Genomic DNA, 23135 nt, shown 5'->3' with positions numbered 1-23135 from the left:
TTTCTTCTAAAAATTTTAGACAGAGTGGCATACATGCAAATACAAAACTTCCTTGAATCCAACCATCTGCTCGGAACCCGCCAATCTGGATTCCGCCCACAGCATGGAACTGAGACTTCCCTGATCGATCTCAAGGCCCAAATAGATCAATGTAGGGACAATGACCAAGCAGCCTTACTCCTCTTGCTAGACCTCTCAGCAGCGTTCGATTTAGTCGACCATACAGTCTTATGCAGCCACCTAGACTCTGCTGCTCACTTCTCCAAAGAGGCCATAATATGGATCAAATCCTTCTTGAGTAACCGCACCATGAGAGTCTTCTCTCCATCAGCCTCAGCTGACCCGATCCCTATAACGTGCGGCGTACCCCAGGGATCTTGTGTGTCACCAACCCTCTATAACATATTCACAAAGCCACTCTTTGACGAAATGGATCATCTGGGTATCGCCTACACCAACTACGCAGACGATACCCAGATCCTCCTTCCGCTTTCAGGAGATTACGTCGTGGTTCTGGCCTTAGTGAATAAAATCTACAGCATCGTTCAGGCATGGATGGCCACACATGGCTTATGCCTGAACGACGACAAAACTGAGCTCATAATCCTACGCACCCCGACATACATAACTAAACTTAACCCCGACTATGCAAGCTTCATTATCAACGGGAATAATATCAAAGTGGCAAAGGAAGTCAAGACCCTAGGTTTTTACCTCGACGCCACTTTAAACTTTGTCAAACAAGTCAATTCCCTAGCCTCAACTACGGCATAAACTTGCAAACTCATTAGAGTCAGCAAACAATTCCTCTCCTCAGACAGCTGCATCACGCTTGCCAGAGCCCTCATACTGTCCAAACTGGACTATTGTAATGGTCTCTACATTGGGGCTAACAAACAGACTATCCACAAAATCCAGGTCCTCCAGAATAATGCCCTGAGAGCTGCTCTCAAGATCAACAGAAAATAGCATATCTCCTCTATAAGAAGAGAATATAAGTGGCTATCCACTCAGGATAAAATCCAACTCAAAATTGCCTCCCTTACTCACAAGTGTCTTAATAACATGGCCCCACCCTACCTCATGGACAGGCTACACTTAAGAACCTCATCTAGACCCACAAGAATGGCCAATGCGAATTGCCTTCATGTCCCTCGCTTTAAACGTGCCACTATTGGAGGACACAGCTTCGCATTCAAAACAGCACAGCTGTGGAACTCATTACCACATGACATAAGAGAACCCCAGCCCTTCGCGAAATTCAGGCAGAATTTGACCAAGTGGCTGAGAGCCAATGACATCTAATTTCTCTGACCTGCTTGACCTGACTGTCCCCACTGGCGATCCACCTGCATGCCCCCAGCACCGATACTTCGGTCTGTATTTACACCAATGTATATTACTGTATTTATTCCACTGTATATTACCTCTACATTTTTAAGTATACCTACACCTGTATCACCTGTTTTCTAGACCTAGTTCCAGCCCTGTACATATTTTGCTTATTGTATACTGTATTATGACCATGCACATGTACCTGTACATATTTTGTCTATTGTATACTGTACTATGACCATGTAGATGTACCTGCAACGAAGTTGAGCATATTCTTGTCTTGTGCACCCTGATGCTCCAGGGCATGGCGCGCCTTACAAATAATAAACTAAACTAAACTAAACTATATTTTAGATACAATATATCTTTATTTCAAGTACAAAAAGTAATATTGAACAAAAAAGGCATTGGGAGTGGACATTTAAAGCGAACAACGCTTTTCTTTTTTTCTTGCACACTTCTATCTGGGGTTTGGCACGGTTCAACAGGACTGAAAATGGCGGCGTGTTTACATGGCAGCCAATCAGCCAGTCACGTGAGAGCTCCATCTTCCAGACATGAGAGAGTATGGTGTTTTCATCTCGCTTCCTCTTGGTCCTCCTGGTCTGGTTGGAATGTTCACTTCACTGTTAACATTTTTTGAAGTACCTCTTGGTTTCAACGCCTTCGTACTGGTATGTCTGAAAAGAAATAAGATCGATGCTGATTTCAGTGTGACTGGCGAGAGGAGAGGAATCACGAAAGAAATATGGTTACCTCGAAAATCGTACGATACAACTCTTGCTTATTTTCAACATGCCTGTACATTTCTAAAAGCTTTGGGACATGGTCCATGTCTCTAACATATGGGGCCTGGTTGCCAGAATAGCCGCGTGGTAAAATAAAATGCTGGCAGCGGAATGACCACTACTTTTACCGCATGGCCATAATCCAAGTTTGAAAGGATAGTGAAGGCACTTGGTTGGGAGTTTTTCCTCTACTTGACCTCGAAAAATTGAGGACTTACTGACAGCGGATTTACCACAGGCAAGGATTCTCCCAAAACCCCAATAGAATCCTTTGCGACGCCATGAATGAGGCCAACACTACCTTACCACTACTCATAATTTGGTGGATTTAAACCAATACGAGTGACAGCAGCGTTAAGTAAATATGGCAGAATTACCAATGATCATGCGCCCATACTCGTAAGGAGGCCGCTTGTTCTGAGCTATGCAGGTGTGGTAGACTGTTGGGAAACTTTAGGGTCATGGCTTTTTGACGTGTGAAAACCTTTGAACTAAAGAGGTAGCCTTTTCTGTAGCCTCGCAATTAATTAAGCCTTATAGACCAAGGCAGAAGTCATTATCTCAGGATAATCACCTGCCCGCAAATTATGGCTTCAGGCCAAGCCAAGGGCTATAAAATGGTGAAGGCTTATTATCCCAAGTGATAATGACTCCTCCCCTGTTCTACGACGCTTTTAGCACATGCAATTATGCAAATGGAAAGGAAAATCTTTTTATTGTGGGGGTGGGGAATCATAATCTGAGAATTCTCATTGGCCGAGGGGGAAGTCTGCAATGGAATCCATGGGCTAATTTTGCTAATTTTTCCTACTAATACTCACTCAGTCGTTCTTTACTAAGCATTTGGAATAGGTGATCAGGGGTGCCCCGGCCTATAGGCAACTCTGGAGATTTCCTGTAAGGCCTCTGCACCCTGGGCCTCTTTTGTGCGGTTATGCATTTTATTTGCAAATGTTATCATAGGAAAAGGGTTGGGCTTGCTCCAAATGTATAATATGGGGCAACTTTGAAATGTATTTCCAGGGCCTCCTTTGGTTCCCCGTCCACCCCTGTAGGCGATGTCCTCATGGTGTGTCATAGTCTTATGGTGAAGACACTAACAGATATCTGATTTTCTTGGTTGACTGAAATATGATTTTCAATTCTTGAATGTTCAACCCTGGGTCTTACCTATGCACCATATGCATTTTCTGGTCCAGCCATTTTCCGTCATGGCCTTTTTAGTGAGCGAGCCCTTTTTGGATTGGGATTGGTCCCCTGGCTTGGAGTCACTGGACATTTTTTGTGCAATTGATGTGATGATTCCACTACTTCCACTTGGGTCTTCTGCCAAATACCCCATGCAGTTCTGCCCCAGGCCTGATCCATCTCACACCGCTGCCTCTCAAATGATGCACCCTCCTACCTTGCCCAGATGCTAAAAAGTTACTCACTGGCCAGAACTCTATGCTCAGCTAACTAGCACCTCCTATCCGTACCCAGGGCTCGCCAGAAGAAAGCAGGGGATCCAGCTTCCCTGCCTGTGCAGACGCCCTTTGGAACAGTCTACCCCTCACCCTTCACGCCAACGTCTCCTACCTCTCCTTCCGAAGGAACCTCACGACTCACCCGTTCTGCTGACCTGTATTACCCTTACTTTGCCCTTACTCATCTGGACGCTCATTTCTTGTAACTAGCGCCTAAATGCGTGCTGGTTTTGTGTGCAACCATAAATACAAAAATAAATAAATAAATGGTAAATACGTGGAAACTTACCAGGATAAGTTCATCGCCATGTACTTCCCGCTGTGTCATGAGCACCTTTCCGTTATCTTTCCTCGTGAAGGTGCCAATAAGTTTATCTCCCTCCATAAACCACGCACCCTAAAATGTAAACACAGGAACGTTTTAGCTGAGAAAGCGTTGAAGAGGTGGGTGCATTTGCGATTCAGCAGAAGAGGCATGGGGTATAGTCCTGGTGAGTGGAGGAGATAGTGTGGTTTTGGCCTATTTGTGCAGTATTGCCACCTTCAAATAACATTAACTAGAGCCATTAGTCTTCCTGCACATCGATACACAATGACATAACCATTTTGAAAGCATTGCCAAAACCAGCTGCTTTGATCAAGGTTCAGGGGCACAGCATGGATATAGCAGACAGCATAGATGGGGTTCAAACACTCGGGCCCAAAAAAAACCTTGTTTCCAAATCCAGCGCTTAAACCACTAAAGGATTTCACTCCACTATCGACTCAAAATGGCCGCCAGTGCTGACAGTGGCCATACACTTTGACTTTCAGAAAATCTCTATTCCTGAAATGTATTATTCATCTGAGATATTTTGTCTAATACTTTTAATAACACAATCGGGTCTACTTGTGAAAGGTTAATCTGCCATTTTCTCATTTCAAATGTAATGTTTAATTAATGAAATACATTTTTCTGTTCAATTTATCTGAAAAGGCTTAGGTGTTAATACATTTTTGTATGCATTGTCTGTGATAAGCATCTATTTCGTGGTCTGTTGTTGATTCTGCTAAATCTGTGCTGAAAGAAAAGAGTGGTGAGTGATGCAATTGTGAAATATGTGTGAGAAGCAAATGGGAAACCTGTAATGTGAGTCAGTGCTTGCTGCCATGTAAGGTGAAAGTCCCTCCCAAACGAACAATAAAGACAGGTCTTAGAAACAGGCGATTGACCTTCCTGGAGAGGGAAGTGCAGAGGAAAGCTGGCTCGCACAGGTTATTATTACCTGTTATACTTGAACATTCCAGTTATTTATATATTTATTGTGCATTTGTAAGGCACTTACACAACAAGAAATTGTGTTTCAAAGCGCCCACAGGGCAAAGGATGGGACCAGCAGGCAGATAGAAATAAAACTGATGGACAGGAAAGAGCAGGTCCTACTAGGCCTTGTGAGCATTCAGAACGTGCAAGTGCAGAGAGAGGGAGAAGGGAAGGGGGCAAGTGCTGGTAGAGGGTGAGTTACAAATGACCTCTTCTAGACACACTACTTCCATGTTTTCTTTTACCTCTGCTTAACTGTTAAAGAGAAAACTGCACTTAATTCTGTTTGCCTCTTGAAAATGTTCTTACTTGTTTCAGTTCTTATTTTCATTTCACTTTTACAGTTCCCCTTATTTTTTCCATCTCAACATAAATGGTCCAATCTGAGAAACCCTGAGTGAGCCCGTTATCAGGGTCAACTGTAATTTCCACCAAGGAACGCATACTTGGCCCTTTTGCTTTTTCAATGTTTTATTTGCAATAAAACTTCTAGTTGCGTTATTTTAAAATCCATCTATCTATTCCTAAAGAAGCTGCGAACCTGAAGCCCATCTGAACTGCACATTATTTGCCCACTGAAATCCAACATGCCCTTTGCCCTTTGGGGGTTTGGATACAGATACTAACCGTGTTTCAGTCCCAAATGATGGAATATACACGCACGCACACACACGCACGCGTGCCCACACACATACACACGCACACACATGATATACCACCTGATTAAGAAGATTGCCACATGTCAGTGGCCTTCGCACCCACTCCAGTATCTTGGGATTATGAGGGTGAGAAGTTTTTGCAAAGCCTTGCCAATCTTATCTGGGTGTGAGATAAGTTCAGCACAATGCTGGGCCACAGGAGCAAAGTCCTATTTTCACAGACTGCCTTTTTGGAGTTAACTATCAGAGCGTGCACAGAGGTAACGAGGCCCGCTGAATGCAGAGCACGTGGAGTGAGTGTAACAGGGCCACAAGCACATACATCTGGTTAAGAATCCCATCTCCACCCACAGTGACAGGCAAAGTGCTGCAAGGCAGGATAGATGTGAGGACACCACAAATAATCCACGGCAAAGGCACCAAATGCATGGACCAGACCCGCAACATTGTCTGACAACCCTAAAGGGGACTGGTGTGGTGGGAAGAGTGGAAGCTGCAGGTGGCACAACTCTCGCCAGTTCGACAGCTCAATGGATGTCAGAGTTTGATGTCCAAATAGTTGGTGTGTGTTCTGTTGAGGTTCACAATGGCAGTGGTATGCCTACTGGCCATGCGTTGCTCAACACTGGATATTGAATGCAGGAAGGCTGTATAACTCAGTTGGTAAGTGGACTATATTTAGCATCAGAGCACACGTTAAGACAAGGGTACTCTATGACAACATATGCCTCAGCTGTGATTTCCCCCCTCTTATCCGTCACACTCTCCATGTGCTGTCACTGCCTCTCTCTCTGTCACTCTCTCCACATGCTCAACCACTCACTTGGTGCTGCCACTCTCTCTCTCTGTTCTGTCTCTCTCTGTGTGCACTGCCTCTCTCTGTGCTGTCACTCACTGTGCGCTGTCACACTTTCTGTGCAGCCGCTCTCTCTGTCTGCAGAGTCACTTTCTTTCTCCGCAGTCATTGTCTCTCTGCACTGCCACTATCTCGCTGCGCGCTGTCACTATCTCTCAATCAATCAAACAACTTTATTCAGCCAAAAAAGGCCATCAAAGTGCATCCTAAAAAAACATTTCTAGTACATCATTAAAGTAAATACAACAAAAACAAGTAAAGAAATCATGCAAAGGCAACACCCTCCAAGGATACCCCCAAACAGTGCTTTTGACCAAAGGTCAAGCACTACCATCTCGTTGCCTCAGGAGACTCCCAAGGCGCCTCGGACCCAAGATGGACAGATTAGCCCCTGAGAGGGGGCTCTTCCTAGAGGGGGTTCCCATGGTGCGCACAGAAGCCGGGATGGAGAGTGAACTGACTGTGATACCACTTTTCCTTGTCCGCCATCGGTCATTGCATTTTTTCAAAATGTTCCTAGCCATAGAGGCGTCCCCGAACACCAATTTAACCGTGTCTGTTTTAGCTGGAGAATTGGGCAGTCTGGTACACTCCAGCAAAGAGACCCAAGACACAAACCTACACTCCCCAGCAATCTGTAACCAGTGATAACATTTGTTCCAGAGGGTGTCCCTTGGTTCTCCACTGGCTCCCAGTGGCAGCACATATTCAGTTTAAATTGCTCACAACCTACCATAAATGTATCTATGGCAATGCCCCTTTATACCTGAAGGAAAAGATTAGTATCTACCGACCTAGGAAATCCTTAAGATCTGCCGAAAGGTTCCTGCTCGAACTACCCCGGATAAAAAGATCTAGGGGTTTAGGTCGCACCTTCCATGTCCAAGGCGCTCAAGCATGGAATACATTCCCCTTACAATTACTTAAAGACAGAGGACCATCTAGCCTTTTGTAAACAACTGAAGACGATGCCATTTTACTAGAACTATATGCTCTGGCTCCCGCCTGTCTTACTGTCTCTCGGCACCTGGATGCCCACAGGCTTTGGCACGCTACAAATCGAATAACATAATATAACATAACATAACATAGCTGGCAGTAGTTTTGGGACACCATGAAGAAAGATCGAGCTGCTGAAACCTTGGTAAATATTGTGCCCCGATGGAGGTCTCCCCTGACCAGGGATTGGAGCACTTACCAACCTCCCCACTGAGCATGTGTTTCCCCGAGCTCTCCCCTCTAAGTTCCAGCAAGAAAAGCGCTCGACCCCCGGGACTCGAAACCCAGTCTGCTCCCTCTGAAAAGGGGTGAGTAAGGGGGGACCCACCTCTAGATGGCTCCTTGTGGGTGGGAGAGTCATAACCACAGAAGCAGCAGACAAGCAGGGTTGCAGGGGCTGAATCCCTTTGGTGGACAATAACTTGGGATCCTCTGACCCCCCTGGGCCATCCCCTGCTAAACCCTCAGCACCACTCCCCACACCACCTTCTCCCCTGACCCCCAACACCCTCTTGATCAACACGAATAGAAGATTTTTTATCTCGCCCATCTCTGTGAGCAGAAGGTGACATTGACAGCTTGGTAGTTTTGCAGGTTCGGAGGGAGGCGAGGCTGATGGGCGATGTTCTCCTTTTGAAGGGGGTTTAGAAGCCCAAAGAGGGCTGAGTCGAAGGAAGGAATTAGCCCCCGAGGGAGCATCAATCGTAAACTCACTTCCGATGCTGGATGGAACATTAAACCTCTTCCCCCCACCCAAGCCACCTGAACCCACGCCCCCCGATTCCAGAGGCAGGGACACCGAAGAAGCAGGGGAGTGTACTTGAGGGTATGTTTTGGCTACTGGGGCAGCAATGGCGGATGCGGGGATAAGACACCAGAATTTGGACCAGTAGTTGGACAGAGAGGGGCCAGATCCAGGGAGGCAATCATAGATGGGGGAAAAGGTGGAGCCAACAACACATTCATACCAGTCAGCTTTGAAATGCCCACAGAGATTCTCTCGTACTCGATAGCCAAAGTGTCCAAGAAAGTGGCAGTGGCCACACAGTCAATGCCCCCTCTAGGGGTTAACAGATTGACAAGGGGCACAGATCCATCCAGGAAAGGGTCTGCCAGGCCATCAAAGGGGAGAGGAATCAGGGCAGAACCATGCGAGGGAACATAGGACCATGTTAGAGACCCCACCTGTGGGCCAGAAATACAGGATGGCTTGAAGGTAGGGTCCACAGAGTCTCCCTCTTTAGCACACACAGAGGCCGAGTGCAGATGGGCAGGGACTCCATTCCTGCGGGCACTCCCAGTATGAGCTCCCATTCCCTGCATAAGACCGGAGTTTGAAACGACATGCCCCCCCTCCGTCTTCTGCCCGTAGTTTGCTTCCATTGCCCCAAAGAGAGCGGGGGACCCTGTAAGTTTGACAGTACCGAGGATGTGGAAAGGTAGAGGGGGAAAAGGGGGAAGCGATGGCTCCTCCATCCAGGGTTGTGCGGGCTACATCCAGTGGGGGGCCAACCATCATATAGCCTTGGTAGGGAGAAGTCAGTTCCAGAGAAGTGTCTCACCTCCCCACACCGCACGGCGAGCGCCCTGTTCTGGCCTGCACTGCTATGTAGAGAATTCCAGGTTCCCCCACGCAATCTGGCAGTAACTGGGACGGGCTCACCTCGTTGCCCGGGTTTTGGGCTCAGACACTTCCTTGAGTCCCCACCCTCGTCAGGGTTAACAGAAAACACTCTATTCAGGCAGGGTTGATTTTGCGCCTCTCCCTCCTGGCGCTCCTCTCTTTCTCTCTGTGCGCTCCCTCTTTCTCTGCTCTGTAACTCTCTCTTTATTCCCCTTCTCATGCACTTGTACACCTGCATCCCTTCTCGCATCCTCCGTTGAAGGTTTGAGCCCTCCTCCCTGCATCCTGGGGCCTATAAATGCAAAAGGCAAAGAACAGTAAATGGCAAAACTATTGGCATTGCCAATGCTTGTTGCCACTGGATGTTGACGCATCCAAGAGTAAAGGAGCAATGTTTGATGGTCTTGTATGCGCAACACTGCCAGATGAAGAGGCATAGCTGCCGACAAAATAAATAAAAAAAGAATTTGAGACAATTGGGAGAAGCGGGTGGGTCGTTTACACTGTTCTTTTGATAAAATGAATCACGTAGCTAGTTTATGGGGCAGTGTGAACTGGCATTAAAGACAGGCTTTCCTTTCCACCAAATAATTCAAATCTTGGTTAGGTGGCAACTTACGGAGCCAGAAAAAGCTCCTCTGCAGAAAGCCATCACAGGACTGCCAGAGGGGCACAGGCAGTTTTCACCTCCATAGACTGCCCATTACTGCCACCCTGACACGCTTTACTAGGTTATTGCATACATTTAACAGCCTCTCAGCGGTAGCTCTCAAAAGTAGGCAGCGGGTTAGCAACAGATTTGAGGGCAGAGCCAAGTTGATGAATCTCTTTGCACAAGGAGATCCCCAATGCTTTGCTGTCCTACTCATGTTGGCTCCTGAGTAGACACTCAGTGTGTAGCCGCATTTTGAAAGGAAGGACGCTGGCACTAAAATGGTTGCAATTGGCCAGTCTCCTGTTCAGGAAGGGTGCTGGCAGGGTGGTAAGTACATGCTGCCATACCAAATGCTTAATGAACACCTAAGGCCCCCACCCCCTTGAGGTTGCTGGTTACATGCATGAATAACTGGGATAGCTGCTTTCCCAGCACACCACAGGGCCTCAAGCATTTCCTAACTCAAGCCGTGAATTCACATAATCCAGTGGCCAGGATTCTGATGCATGAACCCGAGGGAGGACTGTGAAATCATCAGAAAAGTGGTCAAGGTGGATCCAAAAATTACCACCTGGCCTCCATAGGGAACTAAGTTATAACTTGCCAATTTCAGCCCCACTGTGGCTGACTGACACCAGTAGCTAGTTGATCACCTAGTAAGTGATATCAAGAATTACACATGCTTGAGAGTTGAGAAGTTCTTTGACCAATAACCATGTGTGGCATTCCTCCATAGCTTATGTACTCTTGGTCGTTTCAAAGAGGCATGCACGTTGCGATGGCAGTCTTGCTGGTGCGCGTGCATGGGAATAGGCAGGACCTCATAGACCATGATGGTCTCCTTGGACTACATGTGGCTCACCACTAACTAGCAATGTGTTATAAGTCCTTCTCCGGCTCCACCAGACCACATGACTTTCCACAGAGCACTGATCAACAGGCAAGCTTGACTACTTCATATGCACTCATGGGCAGATGCCACACCTGAACCCAGTCCAGCCAACCCCATTCCATCATGCAAGACACTTTCATGAACCGGGGTACTTGTGAAAATGCCCGGTGGCTCCCAGGTGCACACCCGCAGATGTATAGCTACTTATTAATGCAGTGCTTTACAATTGTGCATAATAACCAATCAAACCTAATCACTTTAATCCAGGAAGGCCTCCACGCACAAATCATACATGAGGCATTGCAGCTACCAGCAGTGCCCAGACACAGTCACCAAAGTGTTTGGTGGTTGCTGCAAATACAGGGGGAACAAAAACACTTAATTACTAAAGAGTCTGCGGCATGCCTGGTGTGCTTAAGTATAATGAGGCGTGGACAAGGGTGTCGTCCCGTTGGCCCTCTTTCTTCCTTCTATGAAGACCTGGATCACCTCCTCTCGCTAATCTCTCCCTCCCCCTCTCCTCTGTCAGTACTTGGCGACTTTAATCTACATCTCCCTTCTTCCCCTCAATCCTCTCCCCTCCTCTCTATCCTCGATTCCTACCTCCTTTCCCCTCTCCCCTCCTCTCCTACACATTCCTCTGGCTCCACCCTTGACCTCATCTTTAACTCTTCCTACCCCCCCATCACCTGTCTCTACCCTTCCTGTCTATCTCTCTGACCATGCACTACTCTCATTTTCCCTTTCTCCAGTCTACTCACGGCGTGACTTCCGCAACTTTGACCCCTCACTCTTCGCCGACACTTGCACTTCTCTTCTCCCATCTCTCCATGACTACTCCTTATTATCGGCGAATGATGCTCTTTCCTCCCTTTCCTGTGCTATTTCATCCTCCCTTGATTATCTCTACCCTCTTTCCTCCTTCCGCCCTATCCGGAAACCCTCTCAACCTTGGCTCACTCCTCATCTCCTCTCTATGAGACGCCTTCTCAGATATCTTGAGAGACTATGGCTCAAACCTCCCTCGCTATCTAACCAAACCTCTTACTTCTCTTATCACTCCATCTATGACTCTTGTCTGTCCTCAGCTAAATCCTCTTACTTCTCTAACCTACTTCAATCTCAAGCGACTCACCCCGCCGTATCTTCCAAACTCTCTCTCGACTTCTCTCTCCCCCCACTCCTGATCCCTCCTCCAATTCTTCACTCTCTCCTTCAGACTTCGCTAACTTCTTCTCTTCTAAGATTGTTCCCCTTCGGTAAAAAATTATTACCCCCACCTCTGATTTCCCTTCTTCTTCTCCACCCCCTCCTCCCTCCTGCATGTCCTTCTTCTCTCCTGTCTCCCCCTCTGAAGTCTCCACCCTCCTATCCAAAGCTCACCCCACGTCTGCCCCTACTGACCCTCTCCCTTCCCTTCTCATCCCTAAGATTTACCCTCTTCTTGTCCCCTACCTCACTTCCTTCTTCAACATCTGTTTCTCCTCCGCTAACTTTCCCTCTGCCTTTAAACATGCCACGATCATCCCCATACTAAAGAAGCCTTCTGCTGACCCACGTCTCACCTCGAATTTCAGACCTATCTCTCTTTTCCCTTTCCTCTCCAAGCTTCTCGAACGCCTTGCATACTCTCAACTTTCATCCTTTGTCACTAATTCCTCTCTCCTACCACCCTTCCAATCAGGCTTTCGTCCTAAACACTCTACTAAAACTGCTCTCACCTCTATTCTGAACTCCTTTCTTACTGCCCGCCATGCTAAACAATCCTCTATCCTTATTCTCCTTGATCTCTCTGCAGCCTTTGACACTGTCGATCACCCCCTCCTCCTTCACACTCTCTCCTCCTCTGTGTTTTATGGCTCTGTACTCAACTGGTTATCCTCTTACCTCTCTTACCGCTCCTTTACAGTCTCCTGGGGTCGGCCGGTCCTCTCCTAATTATCCTCTTGAATATGGCGTACCCCAAGGCTCTGTGCTAGGCCCTTTCCTCTTCTCTTTATACACCTCCCTCATTGCTCCTGTTATCTCCTCGTTTGGCATTTCCCACCACTTCTATGCCGACAACACTCAACTCTTCCTCTCCTTCTCCTCCTTCTCAACTGACCTCCACCTACAACTCTCTTCCTGCCTTACTGCCATCAAGAACTGGATGTCTTCCCGATTTCTCTCTCTCAACACCGACAAGACTGAAGTCATATTTTTTCCCTCTAACTCTCTTCCCCCTTCTTCTCCTCCCCCTTTCATTCACTTCTCTCCCTCCAACCTCCCTATCTGTTCTCAGGCTCGCAACCTAGGCGTTCTCTTTGACTCCTCTCTCTCCTTCTCCCAACACATCTCCCTCACTTCTCGCTCCTGCCGCTTCCACCTCTAAAACATTCGCAAAATCTGTCCCTCTCTCACTTTCCACGCTACTAAATTCTTAATCTCCTCCCTTATCTTCTCCCGCCTCTTCTACTCCTCTTCCTTACTCTTTGGAGTTCCTACTTCTTACCTTGCCCCTCTTAAATCCATCTACCACTCTGTTGTTTGCACCCTCTGTCTCCTTACCTCCTGTGATTCCATCTCTTCCTCTCTCTCCTACCTTGGCTGGCTTCCTTTTCACTCCCAACTTAAATTTCAATTTCTCTGTCTTGTCTTCAAATCTCTCCATGGTATTGCCCCCCCATATCTCTCCTCCCTTCTCTCCTTCTACTCCCCCTCCCGTCACCTTCGGTCCACTGACCATTTCCTTCTCACTTCACCCTCTCCCCTCTGTGCTTCCTCCTGTTTTCGCTCCTTCCAGCTCTTAGCTCCTCTACACTGGAACACCCTTCCTCTTGCCATCCGTTCTTCCCCACCTTCACTTCTTTCTGCACTTCCCTTAAATCTCTCCTTCTCCATCCTCCTCCTTGAATCTCCTTCCCCCTTCTAATTCCCCCTTCTTGTCTCTTCCCTTACTCTCTCCCCTCCCCTCCATTACCCCCCTCTTCTACACTCCCGTTCCCCCTTCTGCCCTCCTCCTTCACTCCCCACTAACCTGTCCCATCTCCCTTCCTCCCTCCCCTTCAGTTAATTGCTCTTTCCACTGTTTTGTTGTTTGATTGATTCATATTGTAATGCTTCAACAGTTTTACCGTTCATTTTTTATGTATTATGTTGTTCTATGTACAGCGCTTTGGCGTAAGGCGCTTTATAAATCAATAAAAATACAAATACAATACAAATATTCGATCAGGACAGCAGTAAACAGATTTCAAAGAAAGTACCAAATGGAATAGGGATATTGTGGTAGCAGGAGAGTCTTAACATGGAGGACAGAGGAGAAATAAAGCATCACTGTAGCAGACACCAGAATAACATGCAGGGAGGTAACGTTCCATGAGCTGAAGCAGAAGATGGATTAATACCGCCAAGACATTGAAAAGAATGAAGAAGCTGTGAAACATATACATCCTGTGGCCAACAGTGGTTCATAGTGTGCTACTAAAGGCACCATTCACTCTCCCAACCTCATCTTCATAACTAGCATCAACCTCAATGCAAAGATCCGGCACAACCAATCCTGCCACGCCGTGACTCCATCCCATCTCTAGGTCTGCCTTGCCTTGACACAAGGAATGTTAGTAGTTTATGATGAATTAATATCCTTGGCACTAACTTTATAAGTGAAGGTACAGGAAGACCTATCTTACCGAAAGTTCGGTTCCATCTGCCAGGCTGTAATCAAACGGAACACCAAGGGTGTAATTTATTTCGATGGTCCGGAATGTGCTTGACTCTTTAACTGAAAAGTTGTCTCCGGTCTGCTGGATGGTGTTCTTCAGGTTGTCATGGGCTGCCAGCTTCCTCTTCATGATGTTGACACCTGCAGACAGAGAGAAAGTAAAGAGATATCAGGCTGTATAAGACTCAGTGGCGGTTCGCGTGGATTTCAAGCTGTCTCCAACTCCCATGATCCCACGGAAATTAATATGCTTGTTGCGGCTGATGCGAGTTGTAAGCCAAAATATTTGGAGGGCTGCAGGTAGCCCACCACAACAACAGTCAGATGATCGCAATGCTGATCCCACTGTAGCGCACACTGCGCAACCTTTCTGTGTGGGGGGTGGTGTTCTCAAGATGATCACAACATAATTCTGTGTGTGTCTTTAGAGGCAAATGGATCCCAGTGCAGCCAATAGAGGATGGTGTGGTGGGGGCGTGAGAAGGTGGGTGTGGACCACGAGGAGCTGTGTGTGAGTAAAGGCTGCATATATACCCTGAGAGCCAAGAAAGGCCTCCACTAACATTTCTGCTCAGATTGAACTGCCCCTTAGACCATGATTCCATGTTCTTACAGCTTGGCAAACATTAATCAATCCACTTGAAAATATGACTCAAGAGGTCATCATATTCTACTAAGTCTAACAAAATACTTCCTGTCAGAGGGGCAGAGTTCAAAGGGCTCGTGAGCGTAGGATTAGCATCAAACCCCACACCGCCTCAAAAGTCGTTAAACTGATAAAGCTGAGATTTGCCCTGCACTCTGGGCCTCAGTGGTAACAATAACCAAACTGCAACCTAGAAACGACTAGATCTGAAACAATCCCTTCTAATACATGTTTTGGGGCGTGGAGTAAACATGCCGCCTGCTCCCATTCCCTTCTGCCATTTTCATGATTCCGCTGGAAATGTGAATTTGTTGATGAATGTGTTATAAAGTCACGTTGAATGTGCTGCAATCTTTTAACGCCACAGTGTGCTGCACATAGAGCAGATGAGTGCAGCTCCACACGCCCAGGGCCTGAAGACACAATTGACCTCGGACGTGTTCATCATACACCACACAACAGCATATGCTCACAAGGACCGTTAGAGTTCAAATTTGAAAATGTAGGAAATTATTGATTTAGATTGAGCGCAATCATGGCTGGCCTGGGACTGCGCCTTTAATGTTTAGTGCTTTGAGGGAGCTTGGACTGTGATAAAGCACAGTGTCAGTGTTCTGCAAACACCTACTCACTCAAAAGTATTTCCTGAAGTGTCTCGTTTAGTGGCAGACGTTGCAGCAATGTTGGTTCTTTTAGGAAACTTAGCTATGCCCTGACCTTTAATTTGAACTTTCATTTACAGGGAAATCAGAATTTAGAGAACTTCCAGCTGCAGTTGAGCAACTTTAGCAAATGAAGTTAAAGGGAATCTAACACTGCGCTGTGTCTTGTGAGCAGGGGCTGGAACAGCAACTGATATCCCTAATGCACATGACAACCTGCTCTCCCAGGGGGCGGTGGGAGATGTGCAGGGGCCAACTTCAAATGATGTTTGGGGCCCTCCACTTGCCCTCAGATATGAAGTCCATGACGGTCGCCTTGGACGGCATGTGGCTCGTCACACACTAGCAATGTGTTATAAGTCCTTCTCCGGCTCCACCAGACCACATGGCCATCCACAGAGCACTGATCAACAGGCAAGCTTGACTACTTCATATGCACTCATGGGCAGATGCCACAGCTGGACCCAGTCCAGCCAACCCCATTCCATCATGGAAGACCCCTTAATGAACTGGGGGACTTGTGAAATTGCCAGGTGGCTACAAGGTGCACACCCGCAGATGTATAGCTACTTATTAATGCAGTGCTTTACTATCGTGCATAATACCCAATCAAACCTAATCACTTTAATCCAGGAAGGCCTCTATGCACAAATCATGCATGAGGCATTGCAGCTACCAGCAGTGCCCAGACACAGTCACCAAAGTGTTTGGTGGTTGCTGCAAATACAGGGGGAACAAAAACACTTAAGTATTACGGAGGCTCTGGCATGCCCGGTGTGCTTGAATATAACGAGGCGTGGACAAGGGTGTCATCACTGAGGTTGCACAACAGGAGCCCCACCTTGAACTTTGTTAATCTCCAAACATATTCACTGGGCTCTCACGAAAGAGCTGGACGCAGGATGCAACATGCCTGTAATTACCGCACACCTTCTGGAGACACCTGTCTTTGGCAAAGGGTTTCTCTCAAAGTGATGGAGACTTTAGTTTGCTGCATTTTCTGAGTTTCTGCTTGAAAACATTTAATTAAATGCTGGGACTTCCATAGTGAATATGTGCCTGTTCTCACCCTCAGACTGTGGCTTGATTGTGTGACTTGATCCTACCAGTGTTAATGTTAATGTTAAATAACCTTTGTACCGCACACTATCACCACCGGAGTGGTCCCCTGGCGCTCTGGAGGCTCTGAAAGAGGAAGGGAGGGGTGGGCACGTTAGTGGGAGGATGCTGAAAAAGTGCAACAGAGCAGTGATGTGCTGTTGGCGGCCTCAGCCCGGTGGGACAGTTGGCTGGGCCTGGGGTGTTTGCGGCCGGTAGTTGTCGTGTACTGTTGTGCGAGTCTATGTGTGTTTTTATTTTGTTGTTGCAAAGTAATGAAGTTTGTGCGGTTTGTTGTGCTGTAGGTTTGTGGTTGTGTTTGGTTTGGAGTTTGAGAGGTGCATGCAGAGGGGGAAATTGTTAGTGCAATTGGTTAGTTAGCATCTCTTATCCTGAATTGAGGCGCTGGGCTTGTGTAATCTCCCCAGTTGGGGTTCGGGAGCACCTCTGCGCCTCTGTCCTGATCTGGGTCAGTCCGGCCTTCAAGGTCCCTTTCACATCTGGCCTCCTCATCCCCCAGCCTCCCTCACAGCCCTACCTGTCTTCCCTTCCCACTCATATGGCCAGTGCACCTGCCAATGTCCACAGCTCAGCTAGTGTGGTGATTGCCAATATCCCGACAATTCCACTACACTGTGGTACCTGGTGGCAACTAAGGGCCGGGGAGAGAGCGGTTGATGGGTGGGATTAGGTGGGGGTGTTGATTCCGTCTCCATGGGTGTCGCCTGTGTTTCACTCTACCCGGCATCACACATCCAGGTGCCGTGGGGGCTTCCCTGTCGGTTCTGGGAGCTGTCCGTGTTCGCTCCAGTTTAGTCATCCCTTTCCTTTCTGTTGTTTTGGTTTTCAGTTTGAGTCTGTGGTGTTGAAGAGCCAGGTTTTAAGTAATTTCCTACATTTTAGGTGATCTTTGGTATTTCTTATTTCTTTTGGGATGTTGTTCCAGGCTTTTGCGGCTAAGTGGTAGAAGGAGGTGCCTGCAAGGTTTTTCTTGATGTATGGTTTCTTGTGTGTAGTTTATGGTCCTCTGCACAGCTGCAAAGAAACCTTAAATACCGTTAACATGCACATGGCATGATTTCACAGGGACAGCATAAATAGCAACCAACATGCATTAGAATAAAATCTCCATTGCACGTGTGGTTATTTACACGTGTAATAAATGAGTCACTGGCTGCTCTATTTGTTTCAGCAAAACTATTTTCACTATAAAACATAAACACACCGCACAAAATCGGGCCTAAATCTGGCCGTGGCTGATGTTTTAGACAGAAGAAAGAAACAGCGCGAAAGAGCTGGAGAGGGGGGGGGATGGAGGGGCTGTGAAGAAAACGACGCAAAACACAGCACTGACAGCCCACTCTTGCTCCCTTCTGCCATGCCATTCCTCTCCACCGGCACTTGCCCCCTGTCCTGTGCCCCCACCAGTGCTCTGCACCCCCCCTCCTGCAAGTAATGAACCAACACCAGTTGATGAGGTAGAAAAGTTGAATATGCGCACGCTTTATTAAGCCAGCAGTTATCTCACAGGTGTTGGGGGTCCGTTTCTGCACCTCGCGCCAGGATTCTGCCCCGGGCGCGGCTTCCTCATCCCCCTCTCCCCGACTGGATCCTTAGGTTCCAATCGTGTCAACACCTTGGTCTGCCTAACCATCCCTCTCTAGCCATGGGCATTTATTTAATTTTTGTAAAAATAATATAATGCTTGATTTTCCATTTCGTTGTTTTTCCCATTCATTCTATCCAGTCTATCCGAGAGCATGACCCCTCCCCCAAGAGCTCCCCTGGTTGGTGTCCCAGCAGTTGCCCTGCCTGCATTCCAGCCCTCGTGCGATCCCCTCCAGCCTGGGTATTGCACGCCCTGCCAGCACTATGCTCCCCTGATGCCCCCTTCTGATTCTTCCCCACCCTGCTACCTCGCCTCGTTATCCACTTTGATCCCCTCACCCCTGCCGTGGCCATCACTTGGACTTACCCCAATAAGAGCCCTTCTACCTATTGCCCCTCCCTCTTTCTAATCGTCCTTCACCTCATCCCCCCATTCTCTCCTTTCGCCCTCACGCCTTCCTCGGCACCTGCCCGAATCTGCCAAACTACTTCCTGTTGCCCTCCCCCCCTAGCCAACCTACCAATCCATCGCTTGTGTATTCCCCTGCTCACTCTCTCTCTTCCCCTGTGCCCACTTTCCTTCCTTGTAACCCCCGCACCCATGTTTGACATGCATCACTGTTGCTTCTCCCCCTTATTTCTACCGCGCTTCCCCTCATGGCTTATGCTTTGGGCGGTACACCCCTTTTTAGCAACATCCTTTCGGCGCCGGCCTTTTTGGTGCGGTCAGATCGACGCGAAAGACAATTAAGCGCGAGCCATTTGGCGCCAGGCTCGTTTAGGCGCGGCTGAAGTGCCAAACGCAAGTGTCCAATTCCGTTTGGATTATCTCCTGCAAATGTCCCACCGCTGACAGTTGCTGTGCTGCACACGGCCTGTTAACGTGTGACATTTGCAGGAAATAATTTGCAGCTCAGCTATTACTGCAATCAACATCACACAATCCACATGCACGGAAGTTACCTGCATGGTGTAACACACTAATCACAGCTTCTACTAAGCCCTAATTATGAAGGTACCGGAAAATGTGGGCAATTTCTCAGAAGACTATGGCCTGGAAAAGCTGGTTAAAGGTATAATCGTTCAGAATCTATTCAATTGGACATCTACTGAAGCAGGCCATATTTGTATTGCACAGGTGCCTTTAAATCAAAACATAAAAGGTATTGTAGCTATATGCCTGTGATTTACATGGTATATTGACAGCACGGCCCATCTGGAAACGCCTGCTGGCAGCCCTTTAAATGCACAGCAATGCACACAAAAACACCCTTCTCATGAATGGAGAGTGACCATATGTAGGGCAGCCTCTGGCAGTGTGGCACATTGCTAATGGGAGAAGAGTCTATGATTGCAGGCAGGCAAGGCACGTTCCTGGGTTTCTAGCGCTGTGGGTCTGCCCTGTATCACAAAAGATGTGCTATTTAATTCACTGAAACCAGAGGCGTCACTATAGGGGGGGCTGAGGCGGCTATAGCCCCAGGTCTTTTGGTTGTAATCCCGGATAGACGCTCAGAGGCTAAATCCAGAAATCTAGCTAAACCCGAGTCCCCACAGTACGTACTTGCAGGGGCGTTGCTAGGGGGGGGCTAAGGGGGCTATAGCCCCTGGTCTTTTGGTTGTAGCCCCGGATAGAATCTCAGGAGCTACAGCCAAAAGGCTAGCTAGCCCCCAGTCCCAACAGTTCCGACATCAGCGTAGCCCCGGGTCTTTTCCAGGCCTAGCGACTCCCCTGCGTACTTGTATTTGTATATTTATATTGCACACATGACGGACTAAACCATAGAGCGGCGCAGCTGAAACCACAAATTTAAGTGAAGCATAACAAGAGTTCCCAACCGAGGCATAGGAAAAGACAGTAGTCTTGCAAGGACCCTTATCTAAACAGAGACCTCTCCAAGGCCTTGCGAAACTGATAGAGTGATTCGAGTGTCTCTGGGAATCGAGTTCCATAGTTTCGGAGCAAAGACTGCAAATCTTCTGTCTCCCCTTGTTGCAAACACTAAGGGGGGATTGACAAAAGCAAACAGTCCTTAGATCGTAGATCTCTCGCTGGTTGATAAGATTGAATCTTATCTTTCAAGTATATTGGGGTTCAGTCGTTCAGGCATTTGAAAATAAGGCCAGCTACCGTCAGTGCCGACATGAGCCTAGCCCTGGATCTTTTCCAGACCTAGCAACACCCCTGACTGAAACAACACAACTCTTTCTCATCTGGACGTCCATTTGGGTTTTCGAAGCTCTTTTGGTCCCTTCTGCTAAGTGCCAGGTGATCACACCATACTGGCTGCTGGAGCCGTATGATGCTCCATTTTATAGAGCACGAGGCACGTGAGGCCTATGCCTCAATATTCTAGCAGCTCGCTGGCCTAGTAACACCCTGGTGCGCGTTCCTGCGTAGTCTGGCAGTATGACATATATCTAGATTGCATATCCGTAATGCACGAGGGCCAATTGAGAGGATAATGCCTGGCTGATACACGGGTAAAATACAGAGTCTCCATTCCACATACCATTGATGATAAAAACCCACAGAAGTGGCGACAGTGCAGTCCCCAAAGAGAAAAGGATGCACTCTCCAATTTGGGGAGCAGGAGACCTCCAGCAAGGGCCCTCACATCTGGGATATGCTGTTCACTGTACCCCAGTCCAGTGGATTCCGTGTCTTGCGAGCGCAGTATACAACTGTGCGCGTCTTTACTGCGCAGGGCTGTTTCCTCACTTACCCCTTTCACGTGGGAAGGTCATGTGAATCTGCGTGCTATTGTGAGCACGAGCAAGTGATTGAAACAATCAGAACCCAGCGCAAATATGATTCCACAATAAAACGCAAACTAAAGTGGCACACAGAAAAGTCATAGAGAAAGGAAAGACAGTAGCGAGGAGGGATCCCAGGGACAGAGGATTCAATGGTAAAAGACACTCGTCATCACATGACATGATAGGTTATTTATAATGCACTTAATACACAGAGGTTGCTGAGCGCAGCCCCGGGGATTGAACCTCTGTGGCTCCATGTTGTCTTGCTGCTAAGGCGAGCACGTTGCCGCTGAGCTATCCTCCCAAGACAACGCATTGGGAAGGTTCACAAGAAAGGCAGGTTTTGGTTTGTCATTGCGCCAAAACATACCGGCGCCAAAAGGTCCTTGCTCCCTACCGGCTGCAGCGAAACAGCAGCGCCAGAACGTCGGGCGCCAAAACGGTCGCGCCTAAACGTCCTGCTCCTTGCTTCCGACCCTTCCCCTTGCACACTCTTTCTTGCTCTCATTTGTCAACGAATTGTTCTTGAGGTATTTCATCAACATACTGTTTGCTTCTTCCCAATGCGTGGTCACCTGGCAGTCTCATTAGAATATGAAAGGAAGGGCAACACACTGGAAAACACGCAAAAGTATCCCAAATGCATTCACGGCCTGGTCTTAAATGTGTTCACTGGCAAAATGGGAAGCCGGCAGCACATTGACAATAGGCGCGGCCTCGAGGACTGCCAGAGGGGCGTTCAAGGGGGCACCGACTGGCCCTTCAGGCAAGGACATTACCAGGGAGGGGGCTGTACGTGGAAGTGGCACTTCGCTCCACGTGGCCGCACACACTTGAACGCCGCTGTTGCAATGTGTGGTGACGCGGGCTACTTCCATCTGGGGTTCACTGTTCGCGGTGACCTTTAGAGTTTTCAAGGAGGTCCCCTCCTGGATTGCCCTCTTATCCCCCATCCCCTACCAGCCCGTGAAACAGTAGAGCAAAGCAAGACTGACCCATTGCCTCCATGAACTTGTCGTAGTTCTCGCTCCTCTCCACCTTCCAGGTGCCGTCGAACGCCATGTTGTCTGGAGGCAGGGGCTTCTCACAAGCAGCATCTGAAGCAACCCGAGACACCGCGGACTCGACAGGAACGGCTATATATACACACACAGCACCGCTTATCTCTGCGCATCAGCGCTGTGATGTGGCCGTCTAAAGCTCAGGGGCTTACCCAATAGTTGCAAGGTCACGTTACCGGCTGCCCTCTGCCTTACCCAGCCTCCCACACAGTTGGATGAACTTTGTCCTCTGAGTTTAGTGCGAACATGATATAAACTGGACGGACGATCATATACTGCCCGTGTGAACCTGAGTAAACCAGATGACGCGCTGTCTGCGTGAGCTGCAAACCACCATGAGTTGCTTCAGAGCACACACTCACCACATCTCCGAGATGAGAGAGAAAAGCAAGGACAGGACTGTCACGTTTTCATCTGGGAGGCAGGGGTAACTCTGTGGCCGATGGTGCTCGCCCGTCCATCATTCATATGAAGTTTGCATTATTGTGTCATGGGGGGGCTGAGAGACAATGCCGCCAGTGCTGTGCACTCTTTTTATGCACATGAATGGACCAACTCCCCTGCGGTCTCTTATTCCACACACAAGGGACGCTGCATAGAGTGCAAATCACCCCGAACTGGCCCTAGTTTCTATTTGGCAGCAGACTGCTCTGCCATCGATCAATGTTTAGTTTTAAAACAATGAACAATGCATTCTAAGTTGCCTTTCAGAGGTAAATCTAGTCTTTTACCGAGTGCAATTTTGCAGAATTTATATCGGCCGATTATTTTACCACTTTTTTTTTTTTTGCCACCAACCCACAAATGTTATTTTTTGGTTTCGTATTTTGAAGGGCTGGTTGCGGAATGGAGGGGAGCGGGCCGGTAGTTCTCCCCCCACTATTTATGTGGTTAAAAAAAGTGGTAAATACATTCCCAAAAATTCAGCAAAGTTGCATTTGCAGAACCCTGACTGCGGGTTTGCTCACACAGGGTCCTGCAGAGACTGCCAAGCTTGCCCATGCCCGAGCTACCCGGGTC

General features: G+C 48.0%; 1 protein-coding gene across 1 annotated transcript; it reads right to left on the bottom strand.

Moving 5' to 3' along the window:
* Positions 1-1679: 1679 nt before the first annotated feature.
* Positions 1680-22240, bottom strand: LOC138515496 (fatty acid-binding protein, intestinal-like). Its single transcript, XM_069630309.1, has 4 exons — positions 22050-22240; positions 14249-14421; positions 3879-3986; positions 1680-2015 (listed from the first exon to the last, which is right to left on the bottom strand). The coding sequence occupies exons 1-4, from the start codon at positions 22114-22116 to the stop codon at positions 1965-1967; spliced, it is 399 nt and encodes a 132-aa protein (XP_069486410.1). The 5' UTR covers positions 22117-22240; the 3' UTR covers positions 1680-1964.
* Positions 22241-23135: the final 895 nt, after the last annotated feature.

The sequence above is a fragment of the Ambystoma mexicanum genome, chromosome 6q (genome assembly GCF_040938575.1).
Source record: "Ambystoma mexicanum isolate Mex_15411 chromosome 6q, UKY_AmexF1_1, whole genome shotgun sequence".
Lineage (NCBI taxonomy): Eukaryota > Metazoa > Chordata > Amphibia > Caudata > Ambystomatidae > Ambystoma > Ambystoma mexicanum.
This window is presented reverse-complemented; position numbering and strand designations above follow the sequence as displayed.